The sequence below is a fragment of the Callospermophilus lateralis genome, chromosome 4 (genome assembly GCF_048772815.1).
Source record: "Callospermophilus lateralis isolate mCalLat2 chromosome 4, mCalLat2.hap1, whole genome shotgun sequence".
NCBI classification, from domain to species: Eukaryota; Metazoa; Chordata; class Mammalia; order Rodentia; family Sciuridae; genus Callospermophilus; species Callospermophilus lateralis.
In genome coordinates this window covers 20791051-20810461 of record NC_135308.1, presented here as the reverse complement: position 1 = coordinate 20810461, position 19411 = coordinate 20791051, and the positions used below count along the sequence as shown (strand labels likewise).

At 34.6% G+C, this 19411-nt stretch overlaps 1 protein-coding gene across 6 annotated transcripts in view; it reads left to right on the top strand.

Annotated features, from left to right (window-relative positions):
• Positions 1 to 1470: 1470 nt before the first annotated feature.
• Spock3 (SPARC (osteonectin), cwcv and kazal like domains proteoglycan 3) overlaps positions 1471 to 19411 on the top strand; it is a 411971-nt gene continuing 394030 nt past the window's right edge. For 4 of the 6 annotated variants that reach the window (XM_076852353.1, XM_076852352.1, XM_076852349.1 and 1 more), the window contains exon 1: positions 1471 to 1659. In XM_076852353.1, the coding sequence (XP_076708468.1) occupies positions 1471 to 1659 (189 nt within the window). Of the gene's footprint in view, positions 1669 to 19411 lie in introns of all 6 variants that reach the window. The other 2 variants (XM_076852347.1, XM_076852354.1) reach the window with 2 other exon arrangements.

The following is a 19411-nucleotide window of genomic DNA, read 5'->3' as shown; positions in this document are numbered from 1 at the left end:
ATACATAACATTATTGTAGTCTTTAGGCTTCCAGTAATCTTTTGATTTATATGTACTTCACCTGAGTCCTCTAAAGGCATGGGAAAGTCTCTCCATCTGAATTTTTTGACAGGAGGACTGTTACTGATTTATGTCCAGTTTATTTAGGATATGTAGAAAAGGCATGGAGAACCAGATATCTTGTCACAAATGGAGGTTTGAAGTGCAGAATTTGTGTTATAGCTTCAAAAGGGTCTCATTTTGCAGTAGGGAGACATAGGGTTTTGAAGTTTTTGATTTAGGTTCCACAACTTAAAATATAGTCACCAGGGGGTTCTGATTATAAAAGGAAAAATGCATTTACAGTGTGTGTGTGTGGGGGGGGGGGCGGGGGGATGATTGTATGATTTAGGTGCAAACACCTTATCTGATAAAGAAAGATTCGGTTTTGAATAAACAAGGGAGGGGGGAGAGAGAGAGAGAGAGAGAGAGAGAGAGAGAGAGAGAGAGAGAGAGAGAAACTTCATCCATGTAACGTGAAAGTTTGTGCTCCCTAATAATCCAGAAGTTCACGAATGCCCTTCACTACATTTTCTGAGAGTAAACTGATCTCCCAGGACCCTACAGATGGACCCTACTGATGGCCTTGCTTCAGGGCGGAGCTGGGTCCAGGAGGTTTACCGGATAGAGAGTCCCAGGGTTTCTTGTTTGGTGATGCATAAAGTTTTCTTCAGATCTCATTTCCCACGTCTGCCTGACCACCCCAGAAATTTGCAGAACGGATTGAACGCTCCGCGTTAAATCTAGAAGCAGAGAGAATGAGCAGGCTGCCTCGCGAACAGGAGAGCCTCTTCTGGAGCAGAGAGGTTAGAAAGCAGATAAGGATTGCTAGGCTGAGAGCTACCGCATCCTCTGGCTCCAGCCGAGCGACGCATCCGGAGCCCACTGCAGCTTGGATTCAGCGAAACGAAGGTGGGATAGCGGGAGGGGAAAGAGGGAAAAAAGAAGACGGGGGAGGGAGGGGTGAACCGAGGGAAGCTAGTGAGAGATCGGCGCGCGGGGGGAGGGTGGAGATGGGGGGGAGCGCGCCCGGCGCAGGGAGCTGAGTGGACGGCTCGAGACGGCGGCGCGTGCAGCAGCTCCTGAAAGCAGCGAGTTGGCTGCGCTGGGCTGCATTTCCAGCAGGAGCTGCGAGCACAGTGCTGGCTCACTACAAGGTGATGTGCCAGGAAGCGGGTTTTTTTGCCCGCTAGGGCTGCTGCTGCGGCTGGGGCTTCCTCTTAGATCCCGCTTTTCTCCCTGGGGTCTGCGTGTGTGTGAGTGCCCGGGTTTGGGGGTAAAGCCGGCGGGAAGGGGACACCCTGTCCCTCCTTGTCTCCCCATCTCTCTATCCCCGTCGTTGCCGATGCATGTCTTCCGGGGTCGCCCTAGTCTTCGTACCCCTTATTTGACACTGCCATCCCCCCCTCCCGGTTGTGTCTCCTTTCCCAGATGCTCAAGGTGTCAGCCGTATTGTGTGTGTGTGCAGCCGCTTGGTGCAGTCAGGCTCTCGCAGCTGCCGCGGCGGTGGCTGCGGCCGGGGGGCGGTCGGACGGCGGTAATTTTCTGGACGATAAACAATGGCTCACCACAATCTCTCAGTATGACAAGGAAGTCGGACAGTGGAACAAATTCCGAGACGTAAGTGCTGCGCGTCCCCATCCCCAGACACACGCGCTCTGGGCTGCAAGGCGAAGATCGCGGCGGTGAGGGGTGGGGAGTGGGCTCAGTTCCTCGGGGGAGGAATTTTGAGGGGAAAGGCTGCTCTCAAAGCGGCTGGAGAACTTAGCAATTTCGCTGCCCACCTCCCAGCTAGCAGCAGGGAGGACTTGCGTGTTGGATGCACCGGCGGAGTTCAGGTCACAGCAGGTTCTCACTCTTTCTCCCCCACCCCACACTCCCACAGCACACCCATCCCCTGGCCCCCAAAGGTTTGCAAAGTGCTGGCTCTACCTTCTCAACTTTTGAATGGTGTTTCTGGCACTGGTAAACCCAGCAGATGTGCCTTTGCGTTGTATTGCTACTAAAGTAACTAGGATCGATCCCTTTACTAATGGTCCATTAAGGAATTTGAGTTTGGAGGTAGGAAGATGTAAGATTTATAAATGCCCGCTCTCCAGGGGTGGGAGGATGTTTGGCGGCACCAGTAGGCAGAAATTGAACTGCTCCAATTACATAAAATTGCAATCAGATTTGTGTTTCACCATTAACTTTAACTGAGAACGTGTTTGCAATGCTTTTGATTACGTTTTACTTCCCAATTAATCACTGCTGTAAAATCTCCCTCCCGAGGTGGGGACGCCCCCAGGCGACATCCATGAAAGAGTTAACTGTAGTGTCTCTTTGGGAGTTTTCTAAAAGGTTATTTAAAGGAAAGGAGTTTTACAGACTCGGACTTTTTGTTTGACTGGAGCCAATGGCCAAGACATGCTGGTCACCCCCCCTCCCCCGCAACACACAGACACACAGACACACACCTGATCTGAGCAGAGCCAAGAGCTGTCTGTGGCCAGAACACAGTTCATCCTGCCGCACTTAACTTGGTTGTTCCAGTAAAGAGGTCTCCCTGACTTGATTACAGGTCCCCCAATCCTCTCTATAAACCCTAAGGCCTGAAAAGGAGCCAGAGTGATTCACAGACAATTGCCAATCCTTACTGTGACATTTGAGAGAATTTCTTAGGGAGTCCATCTGCAGTGCACTACGTGTAGATGAGTTAACTTCTTTCATCAGCTCAGACTCTGTCACGATTTGGCAAAAATCAGTGGAAGCTGGGGCTAATTTTCAGCTAGGCTCCTTGACCCCCTTGTCCCAACACCCCTTCAAAAAAGTACCTGGCAAGCCAAGTCCTGAGGGGATTCTGGAAAAAAAGAAGAAGAAGAAAAAAAAGGTAATTTGACTTTAAATCTAGGTGCAGCTACTTGATATTCAGCATGGATACAGAGGATGAAAATTGATAATGATAATACTTAATGGAGGTCTTATTCTTACATACGTTGTGAACAAAGCTTAAATGTCATTTTATTGCTAAAAGAATGCTCTTATAAAAGTGAACCCTTACCTCTTTGTTTTAAGTTTGTACTAATATTAACTCCAACAAAAAATAAGCAAATGTGATATTTCTAAATCTGGAGAAAATTTCTGTATCTCATGCCCTCATTGTAGAAAAATATATTGAAAATTTTGTTAATATTTGAACAGTGCTTCACATTTTGACACGTCTTTATATAGTGACTGCTTTACAGTTTTTAAAATGAAATTCAAACTTGCTTCTTTAAAATATTTTAAATATTGAATATCAGTGTCCTCTGATTTAAGTAAAATTGCTTTATTGAATCAGTGAGAATTAGCAGCCTATATTTAGACAGTTTGTGAATGTGTTTGATTTAAACTCTTATGGCAAGCTGAGTTGCTTACTATGAAACTAAAAATTCTAGAATTAATGCATTCAACTTCTACAGAGGTAGAATATTTTCATTACTCTAGTATTTTCAGACATTCTTCTATAATCTCAGGGGGAAACTCTATCAAAATCGTGTATACGCTTAAATAAAAAATTTACTGAAATATTTTAAGCAAATATTTGTTTTGGAGTATATGCAATGCACAGAAATATAATAAAGATTTTTTTTTTTTTTGCAAAACTTAAGTTTAGAATAGCCATTTTAATAAGATAATTACATTTTTATAAACATGACTCTGGAAGGCATGGGGAAGATAAGTGTTATCATTATATTTCCCCTTTAGCCACCTGTTGCTCATTATTAACATGATGAAATGTAGGCTGACAGCATGCTTCTGAAGTCATAACTCAGTGCCTAACATGGAATCCTTATTTAGACTCTCCACCTTTCTGCTGTTTACATATTCTTTCCCTTTTGGGAAATCATTAACTCAATATTTTTTTTGGTCTGTGTCTTTATGGATGTGATTTATTTATTAGTTTATTTTTGTCTGAAAGCACATGATTAAAAGACATTGCTTGAAACAAAACTGCTACATGAATCTACCTTTATGTGTACTGTGTAAGAATTTATATCTTAACACAGATTTATGTACTCAGTTATGAAGACACAAGGAATCTGAACAGCATCTTATAGTAACAGTTTAATGGAAGTGTTATTTTTAGTGCTTTTTCTCCATAAAATTATAATTATGTCATTCAGAAATAAAAAACAAACCTTGTGATGCCTCAGCATAATTACACTGTAAATAATCTTTACCTTACTTCTTGAGAGTGACTGTTATACAAAACTGACATTATTTTAAAAGTAGCTCCTTAAAAAAAGTTTGAACTGTGCTACTTTTTGAATTATATTTGAAAAATACCTTGAAAACTACTTAAAAACTCAAATAATGGTTATTTCAATTGAATTCAATGGAATAATTTTAGAAATAAATGATTTTAATATATATAATATAAATATGTGAACATATTTATTTATTTATGTATTTATTCATGCTACCAGAGATTGAACTCAGGGTCACTGCACTACTGGGCCACAACCCCAGCCCTATTTTGTTTTTTATTTAGAGACAGGGTCTCACCGAGTTGTTTAGCGCCTCACTTTTGCAGAGGATACATTTGAATTCGCAGTCCTTGGGCTTTGGCCTCCTGAACTGCTGGGATTACAGGAGTGCATCATGCCAGCTATTTTATTCATAATAAAGGATTAGGGGTGAGCAGCATGCATGGGAAGTGTTATTTAAGAGTAGAGGAACATAGGAACTACTACCCCTGGCAAATCATTTTCTCAAAGCTTACCATGAGTTAGTCTTCACAAAAAAGACACTTCAAAGAATCATCATCATTGTCATCATCATTATTTTGTTATCAGGATTTGAACCCAGGGGCCCTTAACCACTAAACCATATCCCCAGCCCTTTTTTATATTTTACTTTGAGACAGGGTCTCACTAAGTTACTCAGGGCCTTGCCAACTTGCCAAGACTTTGAACTTAGGATCCTCCTGCTTCAACCTCCTGAATTGATGGGATTACAGGAGTATGACACCCAGTGCCACTACTGCCAAGGATTTTGACTACTCTATACTAGTAATGTTGAATAAAGTTTGTTTTGCATTTGTTGTTCTCAAATGTGCACAGAATAGAATTATATAAATGTTAAGAACTTTTAACTCTTTGAAATCATTAATATATTTATAAAATTCTAGTAAAGATTTTTAATTCTTATGTCTTGGGAAGAAAATTACATTTTAACTCAATCTAAAGATTTAGAAAACTTAATACATTTAAAAATAAGTATAGTAGAACCAATGTTATGTTCAGAGTATAATTATGTGATTATAAAATAAAATAGGGACTGGGAAATCAGCTCAGTGGTAGAGCACATGCTTAGCATACATGAAGCCTTAATAACAAAATGAAATTTTTAAAAACTCTCAACAGTGGGATTTGTTTAGTGGATATACTAGTTTTTATTTTTTGTAGCAATGTTGGGTAGTAGTAAAATCAAGAACACAAGGTTTCTCAGTGAGGGAATTTGGGGAGTCCTACTACCTTGTCCAAGCACAGTAGTTTACAGGATTTGCTCACCCAGTTCTTACATATATATTAGGAGAACTTGAAAGCAGTGCTCTTATGAGGAAAGTGAATCATTAGCTCAAATGTCTCACATATTACATATTTGAAACATTTATAAGTTCAGTTAAACCATATCCTTTATCATGTATGAAATGAGTGTTAAATTTGGGAACCAATGAATTAATTGGTAATTGATGATGTAATACCATCATCTACCTTATATGTAATTGATTTAACTGAAGTACACACATTAATTAAGAATAACAGGAAAGATAAAACATGAGAAACCCTTAAATACTGTAGGTTGGAAGCAGTTCTATAAAAATCCAGCAAAAAGAGTAATAATGGTCATGCTAACTTCTAATAAATCATATTAAAAAAATCAAGATTGTACCATTAAATCAAAATTTAAAATTTTAAATTAGATTTATTTTTCAAAAAACAAAACAAAACAAAAAACCTGAGGCTCATTTTGAACTTTGAGAAATGGTTACCATTAGTGTTGCATAAACTACAGTCAACTTTGGTTTACATTTATTTCTTAAGTGATTTTAGTACTCTGGTTACAATGAAGACATTGGTAAAGCACTACAATTTAACTTTAAAAATGTAACCTAATTATTGGCTAAAGGGCGTGTACAATATTGTGAAATGAGACATAGAGATTGATGTGTTTCAGGGCATGCCGGTAATAATTTTACTTTATAAGAATGGCTAATTTGGGGATACTGAGTAGTAAGTAAACTTTTCTTAACTTCTTTTGTTATTTTCTGTTTTCCTCTGAGTCAAGATACTTGAGTGTGCAGAATATCTGAGAGTTAATGACGGATAGTGAAAGGTCTTTCCTGACAACTTAGTAGACTACAAAAGAAAAAAGATCCCTGAGAATCTCTCAAATTTTAATGTTGTAAGAAAGCAAATAAAAACATTTGGCATTTGTTTTTTTGGGATTGGCTAACTTCGCTTAGCGTTATCTTCTCTAAAACTATCTATTTACCTGCAAATGCCATGATTTTATTATCATTTATTGCTGAGTAATATTCCATTGTTTATATATGTCACAATTTTTTAGTCATTCATCTACTGAAGGGCATCTGGGTTGGTTCCACAGTTTAGCTATTGTGAATTGCGCTGCTATAAACATTGATGTGGCTGTGTTCCTGTTGTATGCTGTTTTTAAGTCCTTTGGATATAGACCGAGGAGAGAGAGAGAGCTGAACTAAATGGTGGTTCCATTCCCAATTTTCCAAGAAATCTCCATACTACTTTCCATATTGGCTGCACCAATTTGCAGCTCCACCAGCAGTGAATGAGTGTTTTCTCTGATATAAGGAGACTGAATCATAGTGGGGAAGGGAGGGGGAGCGTGGAGGAATAGATGAACTCTAGATAGGGCAGAGAGGTGGGAGGGGAAGGGGGGTATAGGGTTAGAAATGATGATGGAATTTGATGAACATTATTATCCAAAGTACATGTATAAAGACATGAATTGGTGTGAATATACTTTGTATACAAATAGAGATAGGAAAAAATGTGCTCTATATGTGTAATAAGAATTATAATGCATTTTGCTGTCATTCTGCTGTCACATATAAATAAAAAAAATTAATAAGTAAAAAAAGAAAGCAAATGAAACTATTGATACTAGGCCTTATTGAAGTAAATTACCATGTGGCTTCATGAGGTGTTGTGGTTCAAACAATGATACACTTCAAAGAATAAGCTCTCATTCCCTCTTTTTTTTGGCGGCGGGGAGGTGGGTTTGAATGATTCACCCTGGTTGTTTTTCTTAAGTACTAGGGAAGACACCTTGGTGCAAGGTGGGGCTTCTTCTTTATGCTGCCTTAATAGTTGGCCGCAGGGTTTTACTGTTCAATACTATATACCAAGTAGATACTATATAACTAGATGCATTTAGCACAGTAAACTACTACTTTCTCCATTCAGGAATACTTCCTCAATAGTACTAGCCAATTCTTATATGCTCAAATTCAGTAATTCTTAGTATGAGATCATATTTATAACAGTCATAATCATTAATTATATTTATTTTGGTCAAGCATATACCTATAGGTACCTTGCCTTGGGAAGAATTCTTCATAGTTAATTCATTGGATTTTCTTGAATGTTTTTTCTTTGTTTCTTTTATTTATTTATTTATTTATTATCAGCACTGGGTTAGTCCTGAAAAGCCTTTAAATATTCTGTACATGTTTGCAGGTCAGACTTCTTAAGAGAAGCTGAGGCAGTCTGGATTCAGGGCCCCTGAGTAACTCTTGCAACAATGGGCTAGCACCTGACTCCTGTCCTTGTCATGTGGGTCCTATTTAAGCCATATCATGGTGTCCCCTCCACATCTCTATATTTTAATCTTGTCATCACTAATATTACCAGCCCACCAGTAAAGATTTAAATTGTTTTTGTCAGATCAGAAATTGCAAGATTAAGGAAGGCAGGTTAGACAATGTCCATTGACCTGCAAATTTCTAGAGAGAATATCTCAGGGAAAGGTGGTATCATATTAGCAAAGTCCTGAAGAAAGTCTGAATTGAGAACAAAATGTAGTTAATTTGACATGGATTCTTCCTAACAGAAAATGAAGTACTTTTACTTTTCTAGCTCTTACAACCTCTAGTGAATTATTAGAAAAGTATAACTAAGTGAATTAAGAAATACATTAGTCTGCTTATGCATAAATATTCTATGTATAAAATAGTATGTATTATAAATATACACTTTATGTGAGTGTGTGTATCTTCAAACAGGTACAGATAAAGGAATCTAAAAATTGAGACAATTATAGGTAGTTTAGGTATAATATAAACATATTATATGTGTTATATAATACTATATATATAATATATACATACATATTATACACAAACACATTAAGTAAAAAACCAATATTCCCCCACCAAAAATTTTAAGTCATGTTAGGTTTTTGTTTTTGTTTCTTGTGTAACTTCCTGCAGCTTGAGATGATCTCATTTTCTACTACATGTGTGACCACATTGTGTTTTCTTGCTTCTTATAGGAAGTCAGCAGCTCTAAGATTAGATCCTTAAACTTTTTAGCTAGATATGCAAAAGGAACAGTATTTACTGATAGATAGAATTTATTTTCTACTCTTACAGTGAAACTACTTGATTGGATGCATTTAGAGCTCATGATTCTGACTCAGAGTGACATTGTATATTCTTATTCAATTTTAGTTTCCATGATTTCATGATCTGGGTCACAATTTTATTTCATGTACCTACTTTTAAAGGATGATCTTTGAATCTTCTATACACACCATTCAACCCTGAAAGCTCCTGGAGTATTTATATGTCTTTTCCCATTTATGAAAATCCTTTCATCTTTTTTACTCTTTGCTATGTCAACAAGTTGGATACCTCCTTAGACTGCAAACTTCTTACAGATATAGACTACAGTCTTCCTCCCCCACAAATTTTCCACTTCACCTTGCATTAGCACAATAACTGGCTCAGAGTTTGCACTAGAAAATAAAGGAAAGAACATTATATTCAATATGTATTGCCAACTGAATAGTCCTTAAGAGTCTTAGAACAGTGTTGTCATTTACCAACCAATTTCATTTCTGACCACTTCAAGTCCAGTTTTGTAATTTAAATAAGAATTTAATTATTGTAAAAAATGTCAAGTACTAAAATGCCTTAGGACTATGAGTTCTGACCTGTACCAAAATGGAAATACCATTCCAAATCATCAGGTTCAATTTTAGAATAGTCAACAGTAGTTGCTAATAATGTGTATCTTGGCATTCTCTGCTAGTTTATCCAATTGTCTTCCTATAGTTTCTCTCCAGTCACAAAATTTTGTTACTCTAATATCTTTGAATATTTTTCTTGTCTTGTAAGTAAGATTAAACACCAGTGTCTTCTGTTTCTTCTATTACTACTATACTTCAGTAAATGGTTGTGTGGCTAAATGCAGATATTTCACAGGTTGATTTGTTTTTACTTCTGCCTCACTTCAGTGTGTCAGTCAGGGCAAGGCTGAGTTCTCACAAAAAGGAGAACTTTGAATAATCAGAGTGCCTTAATTAAAGCAGTTTTATTTCCTAACCATGTGACCATCAAAAAGTGCCTGTTCAGGCCTGGGCTTTCCATTTGACAGGACTCTCCATAAGTGACATTTTTTATCCTGTATAATGGATTTCTGTGAAAGGATTTATGACCCAAAATGGTCACACATGACTTCTACTTATGTCCCATGGGCCTGGACTTAGTTACATGGCTTTACCTTGCTATAAGGTATACCATGGAACTTAATCTCTAATGGCAAAGGTTTAACAATAAAAGAAAGAAAGCAATCTTTGGTACCAGAAAAAAAAAATATTGGTAGCTACTATCTTTAGTCATTCTCTATTCATCATCTAAATATCCATTGAAAATATTCTCAACCTCTACTCCTGGGTCCACTGATAAGAATTTGTATTATTGCCTATGAATCATTAACCATGCCTTCAATATTCCTTCCTATTCTATGTCATCCCCCTGTCCTCTTAGCCAAGAATGGCAGGCTGAGTTACGATGGCCATGCTAGAAATGGAATGCTTGGTTCCTAAGGTTTTGGTTGTGGAAGTTTGGCAGCAAATACTGGTGTGCTAATTTCTAAGAGAAAAGGTTTATGGTCAGAACCAAAGAAGTATCCAAGAGGTAATCACAATAATAAGACTGATGACCAATTTTGCTTTCCTTTAGTGAAATCACTTAGTGTATTTTCTAGAATATCCTTTTAACTATGAGTATTTAGTCATGGTCCAGAATGCTTTTATGTGAAGCATCATGGTGATTGGTGTGGTGGTGGGATTTGAATTTAATTCTCATATCCCTCAACTGTGTATAGTGTATATATGAGAATATATATACACTCTCTTGTACCCAAGTTGTATTTGCTCTGACACAGCAAAAAGGAAAGCACCATTAGTGCAAAGTAGGGGTATAATACCAAAATAATACTATTCTACTGTACTAATACTTGAAGTAACCCTAGAAATGATGGGATAATCCTAGGAAGGATGCTGTTGTGGGGTCCAAGAAGCTCTTGTCCTTGGAATCAAGGAACAATCGTTTTCGTTCTAGTATCTTTGAGATGGTTATGAAATAGGAACAGCAATAAGTCTGATTTGTCAGACCTGACATGTAGACTTTACACTTTTGATTTTGTTACTTGACCTCAGACATTGTTGACAGAATGCATGAGCTCCTTGACTGGATAGCAGAGATGGCCAATCGTAGTTTGTCTCTTAAATACTTGGTGAAAGAAAACTTTAATTTTGACTTAACCTTTATATATATATATGTACAGACACACACACACACACACACACACACACACATATATATATATATGGCATGATTATTTTATAAGTGGTGACTATATAATTTTTGTGTGATGTTTTGTTTCCAGTTAAAATTAAGTTAGCAATAACAACAGTATAAAAGTTTCCAAGGGATAAAAATAGGTTAAAAAATCTTCTTATAAAACCATTTTGCCACTTCAGTCATGTAAATTGTCCTAAAGAATTAGTGCTTTTCTCATCCTATATGCCCACCATAAGCCATCTGACCTTCGATTTCTTGTTCACCATCTTTTTAATTTTTTTTAATTCATCAAGGAAATAATGGCCTCAACTAGAAACACTATTGTTGTTTCTGAACACATTGAGCAGATTTTTTTTCTCTTCAGAATCTGAGGCTAATAATAAAGTTTTATTCCTTCCTTCAGAAATAACACTATGATATTTCATTAGTCCATTTAAAGTTTTAAAAACCACGTTTAATGAATATAAAATCTCTTAAGATTTATAGGAAATAGACACTTTTATTTTTTATGTATCCTATGTGCTTTCAATATTATTTCTCACATTGTAAAATAGAGATTATTAAATAAAATTCAACATTATGTTTTCATAAGAAAAAATGTAATTTATTATTTTTAATTATACTATTTCAATATAGAAAAAATTAATTTATTAACTATTGCAGCAATTATTAATTATGGTTATTTGGTCAGGTCTTAATATTTGATAGTTTGGTTTAGTGTTAACATAATTTAGAAAAGGAAATTTATGTATTTTTATTTTTTTTCTTGATACTGGGAAATGAACCAGGGACACTTTACTACTGAGCCACTTTCCTTTCCCTTTTTATTTTGAGACAGGGTATCACTAAGTTGATGTTGCTGGCCTTGAACTTGTGATCCTCCTGCCTCAGCCTCCCAAATTGCTGGGATTTTAGGAATGTTTCAGGCATAAAGGAACATTAACATATAGAGATACTTTGTATACATGATTAAATAGCTAACATATCTGTGAATTGCTCTTTAGCTCTTTATATGAATTAGAAATTAACAATATCCTGATATACCTGCTTGAAGATAGTTCTAATAGTATTTCATTAATTATACCATGTTTTATCTATATTTTCTGAATACATAGGAAAAGTTAACTATATATAAAGTTTCCAGATTATTATTATTAATGATGGATATTTTCTTATTGTCATAATTTATTTTCTGAAGATTCCAACTAGCTGTGTTAATTATGTTAATATAAAATACATTTAATTGTATAATAAAATGTATTCCAAATTATAAATAAACAACTTTAGCAAATACAAATAATTAATATTATGAATAAAATAATAAAAATAAGAAAAGTGGTATAGAAACTAGGCTCAGAATTCATAAAGTAAATACAACTTTTTTTGACACTAATTGGAAACAATTAAAACATTTCAATTCAATTAATGACAGTCTATTCAAATGATTTTTCAAATAAGCTAAATGCATCCCTTGTCTGTATTTTATATATGCATATGGTACCAACACTTCACTCACTATGGCAAGAGAGGCTGATTGTAACGATGTGCTTATTCAAAGTATCAAATTGGTGAAGTTCTAAAAATATAACTTAATGTTAGATTCCCCCTTGACCAGAAATTGATAATAATATAGTAATAATAGCAAACACTTTTTTAGAGCACATTATATTCCTTTGGCATTGTAACTTTATAAAATACATTAGTGAATGACATTTCTGTAAAGAATGCAGTTATTTTTGATTGTGTAGGTGAGGAAACTGAGGATTTAGGTAACAGCTGTTTTCGGTCTGGGCTCTATCTAATATAAGTACTTCTGGACTTAGGATGAAATTACATCCTGATAAGTTGAAAATATCTAAGTCAAGAATGCAGGTAAGTTCAGTAGAGTAGAGGGGAGGGAAAGGGGAGGTACTGGGGACTGAATTAGGACAAATTATATTCTAAGCTTTTATAATTATGTCAAAATGAATACTAATGCTATGCATAACTAAAAAGGACCAGTAAAAGGCATGTAATGCACTTATACTAGCAAACATCATAACTTAGTAATATAGCATAATGTTGGTTATTTTCTGTTGTGATTGCATGGCTGACTAGGAGCTGGGGCTCACTGTCCCTTCCCAGTGTGTAGAAAAATCACCAAATAGCATACTGCTAGTCTCAGAAAAGATGTAAAATTTAAGTAAGTTTCCCCTGAATATGTATTGTTTCACACCATTATGAGGTTTAAAATGGTTAAGTCCGATTACTGTAAGTTTGGGGATGGTCTGCGTAGGCATTTAGTCTTTAAGCATAGGAAGGATGATGATTTTTGGCTTATAAATGCTGTTTTGAGTGTCTATTGTATGATAGGCACTTTATGCATTTTTATATATACAGCATATTTTATTGTTAATTGTAGTAAAGAAACAAAATTTATTATATTAACCATTTTAAAGTGCGGGTCAGTATTTTTAAGTGTATTCTCACTGTTGTAAAACTAACCTCTAAAATCTTTACATCTTGGAAAACTGAAACTTGACACCCATAAAACTGCTCCCTATTTTATTCTATCTCGAGTCTTGGCAACTACCTTTCTTCTGTTTCTATGACTTTGACTAGTATATATGTTTCACATAAAAGATACCAGTCAGTACTTGTCTTTTTTGTGACTGGTTTATTTCACTTAACACAGTGTCTTCAAGGTTCATTCGTGTTCTGGCCTCAGGATTTCCTTCTTTTTATAAGATTGAATAATATTCTATTTTATGACTACAACTGCATTTTCTTCATTCATCCATCTATAGACACTTGGATTGCTTCTACCTCTTGGCTTCTGTGACTAATGCTGCTTGAATGTGAGTGTACAAATATGTCAAAGCTTCCACTTTCAAGTCTTTTGGATATATACCCAGAAGTGGAATTTCTGGATTCTTTGGTAATTATACTTTTAAACCTTTTTGAACTGCCATACTATTTTCCATAGAGGCTGCACCATTTCACATTTCCTCCAGTAAAGCACAAATTTCCCAATTCTCCATGTCCTTGCCAACACATGTTTTCTGTTTTTGTGATAAAACAGGCATTCTGTTTTATCCAATGAAGTGATACCTCATTGTGGTTTTGATTTGTATTTCCCTAATGACTAGTAATATTGACCATTATTTCCTGTACTTTTGAGCCATGTGTAATATTATATCTGGAGAAATTTTCATTCAAGTCCTTTAACAATTTTTTAAGTAGTTTCTTGTTTTCATTAAAATTTCTTACCAGCTAAAAATGTAGACACAATTAATTTCCTTTTACAACTGTAGAGATAACATTTCAAGATGCTTAGTCAATCTGTTCAAGATTAGTATTTGAACCTACTCTCTAAAAATAATATTTATTTATTTATTGCTTTGCTACTTATTAAAAGTTGACTACTTAAAATGAATTATTACAGACAAATTGAATTAAAATGTCATGTTTGGACCTTTTAAAATGTCATGTTTGGACCTTTTAAATGGTCACATTGATGATCTTCTCACCAGCTAGATCAAGAAGTTCATAATGATTAGACATTTTTAGTAGAACCCATTGTCTTACCATCACAATGATGCTACCATGATTTGTCTTGAAGCTAGGACAGGAGATGACTAGTAGCCTGTCCTTTATTAGTCTTATAAAGGCCAGTAATTGAAAATCACATACTGTTCAAAGAATGCTTCTTCCTATAGGAATACTACATTTGGTAACTGCATATTACTGGTATTTTTGTTAGTGTTTTTTTGTTTTGTTTTGTTTTGTTTATATCACTGTGCACTTCTGAATATTCACTGTTGTTGAAAATGGCTGCATTTTCTTCATTCATTCATCTATAGACACTTGGATTGCTTCTACCTCTTGGCTTCTGTGACTAATGCTGCTTGAATGTTCTTACAACGGATATGTTCTTACAATGACTGTCATTTGGCTTATAACAATTTTGGAAACTGTTAGGTCTAACTGTACCTAGTTTCCAATTATTACAATTGTGATATTTCTTCCTTCCTTTTATCTTTTTCTTCTATTTATTTTTGCTAGAGACTGATTTTCCTTGCTCCTATTTTCAAAGTAGGTTAAAAGAAAAAAAAAGAAAAATGGCTTATTTCATTTAATCAGACATAAAAATTCACAAATTATTACCATGTACAAACAATATATGAACATATAATCTATGTTTAATCAGTGTTGAATGGGTTCTGAGAAAAACTGCCAATCACATCCATAGGAGACCAATTAAATTTCTGTTTTCCATATTGAATATCAAAGAGTGATATAATGGTATTGACTTTTAAAAAATTGAAATAACACACTACAGTGACATAGCCACAGTCAATGCTGAAACCAGCTCAATTCACAATAGCTAAACAATGGAACCAACTTAGGTGCCCTTCAACAGATGACAGGATAAAGAAAATGTGGTATGTATACATAATAGAATATTACTGTACCTTAAAGAATAATGAAATTATGTCATTTGCAGGTAAATAGATTTAGCTGGAGAATATTATGCTAATTGAAATAATCCAATTCCAAAAAACCTAAGGCAGAATGTTTTCTCTGCTATGTGGATGCTAATTCACAGTAAGGGGCGGAGGTGGGCAGGCTAGGGAAGAATAGAAGAACTTTGGAATGAAAGGAGAGGAGCGGGTATGGTGGTAGGAAGGATAACAGAATGAATCAGACATTATTACCTTATGTGCATCTATTATTACACGACCAGTGTAACTCTACACCATGTACAACCAGAAGAATGAGAAGTTATACTCCATTTATGTATGATGTGTCAAAATGCATTCTAGTGTCATGTATAACTAATCAGAACAAATGAAAAAATATATAAATCATATAATTGTTTGGAATGCGTCTAATTTCTAAAAATAATTTTGTTGTCTTATCTACAGTTTCAAGACTTCTTTAGAATATTACTTTAAATATTAGATATTTTAATCATTGATTATACTCCATTTTAGATTTTTCATTTTATAGTTCTATAGCAAAAGAACAAAATTAATTAGCTGCCATACTGAAAAAACAAATACATTAAAATTCAATGATTTTTTATATTTTTATTCTTATTAAATTAACTGATACTGAACTTTATGCTAAATTTTATATATAGTATTTTTATGAAAGAAATTTTGTATATAGTATTTTAAATGGGAATTTTGAAAAAAATTACGCTACTTTATAGTCAATTTGAAGTATTATATTGAGTGTTCCAAATATTTCCTTATGGTTTTAAATTTTTTTTATTGTTTTAAATTATTTTATTTATTTATTTTATGTGGTACTAAGGATTGAACCCAGTATCTCACACACGCTGGGTAAGTGCTTTACCATTGAGCCACAAACCCAGCCCAGCATATATATGGTTTAATTTTTAATTCTCAGCAGGGACCTAAAAGGAGAGGGACCAAAAGTGCAACAACTTAAATAGAATTGCCTCCAGATATATAAAACATGACTTGGCATTGTCTTCCTGAATGAGGTAAAATGCTTACTAGATACAGCTCCTAAAAATAGTAATTTGATAGTCCCTTAATCATAGCTCACTTTTCCTTTTCTATTGCCAGGCTACTTTTGTGACTTTCAAAATATTTACACAGGGTACTATATGCTGGATACTTTGAAATACGAGCTTGCTAATTGCTTTGGCTCTTGGTATTAGCATCTGCTGAAGAACCAGTTTTAGGGGAATATTTATAGGCCTTTCATGGCATACAGTGCAGTATGAAATTATAGGCAGCCTCCTTGTCTCTCAGGAAGGCTGTCTAAGGTGCCCTTGGCAACATCTGATATTCTTCTCCAATGTCCCTGAGGCTCTTAGCTTCATCTAAAATGAACATTCCCTGGGGCAAAATTTTCTGGAACATTGTATCAACAGCATTAACCTAGTATTACCTGAGAACTTTTCCTTTGACATAAAATGTAATTTCTTGCAATTGAAATGTTATACACTTCATAGTTTTAAAAGAATGATTGGACTTAACCGAAACTGTGAATTAAAGGCACATTCCATTCTGTTAGCTAGGGAAGTTTAGAAGCTGTGGAATCTGAAAGTAACCTTTTAGGCAAAGTAAGATTTTTTACAAACACCAACACATGTAGCAGCATTATCCTCAGAATTTCATGAATTCATTAAATATGCTATTTTTTTGCTTGCTAATGTTATTGTCATTTAAACTATTTGTTATAGAATTGATGGTTTTCACTCCAAGACCACATTTTTCTCAGTAAAAGTCTCCAATGTGGAATGACATGTTGAATTTAGATAACAAATCAACAATAAAGATAGAAGTCCTTCATTATCTTTGAGAAATAGAATATATTTGAAAAGTGAGGGCTTTTTTTGAACACACATTATGCATCACAACCCATGTGTCTGAGAACCACAGCAGTTTATGGGTCCTGGCATGAGATTAGGAAATCTAGTTTCAGAACTCCTTTGTTTGCTGTGAATAGCTAAATGCCCTCTCCTGCCAAAATTCTTCTTCTTTTCTTTTTTTCCCCTTGCAATGAGTGCCCTTTTATTTATACATGCTGTTATCACTGATCTTAGGATTATGGAGAAGAGTAGAGGAAGGCTGGCATAGGTCCCCAAAATTACAAACTCAGTACTGAGGTACTGATGGTACCATGGTCAGAAGTAAAGGAAAATGTCAAAACCTCATCTATGGGGAGTGATAGCTACAGGAGGGTTCATGTGCTTAATTCATTTTGAACACAACAAGGTCATTGTTGAGCTAAGAGTTCCCCCCTTCTGATGGGTCTGCCTGTTTGCCCCTGAATATTTTAAAGTTTCCTTCCTCCAGAACCTGTGATCATGAACTATAAAAATAAGTTCTTTATGAATGATAAGTTTTGTAAATGGTAAATAGCTTCATGATTCTGTAGGTAATGCAATTTAAAAACATGTTTGGTCTTAATTATTTACCTTGGATAGGATACATTATTTTTCACCCTTTTATTGTTGGACTAGATTATGATGTTTCTGATTTGTATTTGTTGAATAAAAGTCCTTCAGTGTTGTGGTTTGTGGGTTCAACATTTTTTTTAATTTGAATGAAACTATAAGTGATTTTCTCCTAGATGGTTTAATAAAATTGCACAATTCAGTTTTTATAGGAACCTTGCAATATTGTTATTGCTTGTTACCATCCAGTGAAAAGACCTATGATTGATTTTTAAATTAGATATAAATTGTATGTTCATTACCAAGTATTTTTTGTTCTTTTAAAATATATTATTAATATATATAAATTGTACTTATTAAATAGTGTTCAGTGTGAATTTTAGTACATGCATGTAGTATGCATTAATGAAATTCTGCCTACCTAGGGAAATTCTTAAGTAAATTTTGACTAAATCACATAAAAACCAAAATATGCTGTGTAAAGGACATATAATATTATGTATACTATACAAATTTTAAACAGCATATTTTCCATGTTTTTGCAATTTTAATATATTTTAACTGAACCAATTTTATAAATAAAGTTAGCTGACAAAGTTCAAACAATTTTTTAATGAATTTTTGTTCTTTATGGAATTAAGTTTTATTAATAAAAAAGCAAATGAAATAGCAAAATAAATTCATTTCACATGGTATAAAAAATTGAAAAAATTTTGAAAACATTAATATGGCAATTTTTGCACGTAAGTTTAGATTGGAATTGAAACTTACATTCCTGTGGTTTAATCTTGTTTCTATTCATTTTAAGGTTCCTATGTAATTCTGTCATTTAGTTTTGAGTGTTTTTTTTTTCTGTAATATAATTTTTAAAGTATTTCTATATTTTACAATTGATTTATTTTTTAAAAAAATTCTCTGTACCCAAACCCTTCAGCATGTTGGATACAAATAATCACTCAGTCCAGAATATATCAGATGAAAAAAAATTTACATAAAATATTCAGAATTCCATAAAATATTCTCCATGATAACATGGGTAATAGGTGAATTGTGCAATGCCATCACTTCTATAAACAGAATTTTTAACTTAAAGCTCTGCAAAGATTTCTTGAATGTTCTTACAATTACAGGGAATTTTTTATTGAAGGCAACTTTGATTCTTGTCTTCCTTACTACTGTTCCGTATCTAATCACTTGTAAGTCTTGTCTGCAGTAATTTCCTTCCTTCCTTCCTTTCTTCCTTAATTGTAGATAGATACAATACAATTATTTATTTATTTGCTTGTTTATTTATTTATTTATTTATTTTTATGTGGTTCTAAGGATCAAACCCAGTGCCTCATCCATACTAGGCAAGGGTCCTACCACTGAGCCACACCCCCAGCCCTTTTCCGGTAAATTTCAAGATAAAGACTCTTCTCTCTTCCTTGGATTAGATCCTCATTATCTCTTACCGACACTGGTTCTGTAGATCACCTTCACATTTTCAGGTTTTTTCCTGCTGATGAGCATCAGGAAGCCTTTACTGATCAATTAATTTCTCCCAAATTATAGTTCTCATCTTGTTCCTTTGTTCGAAA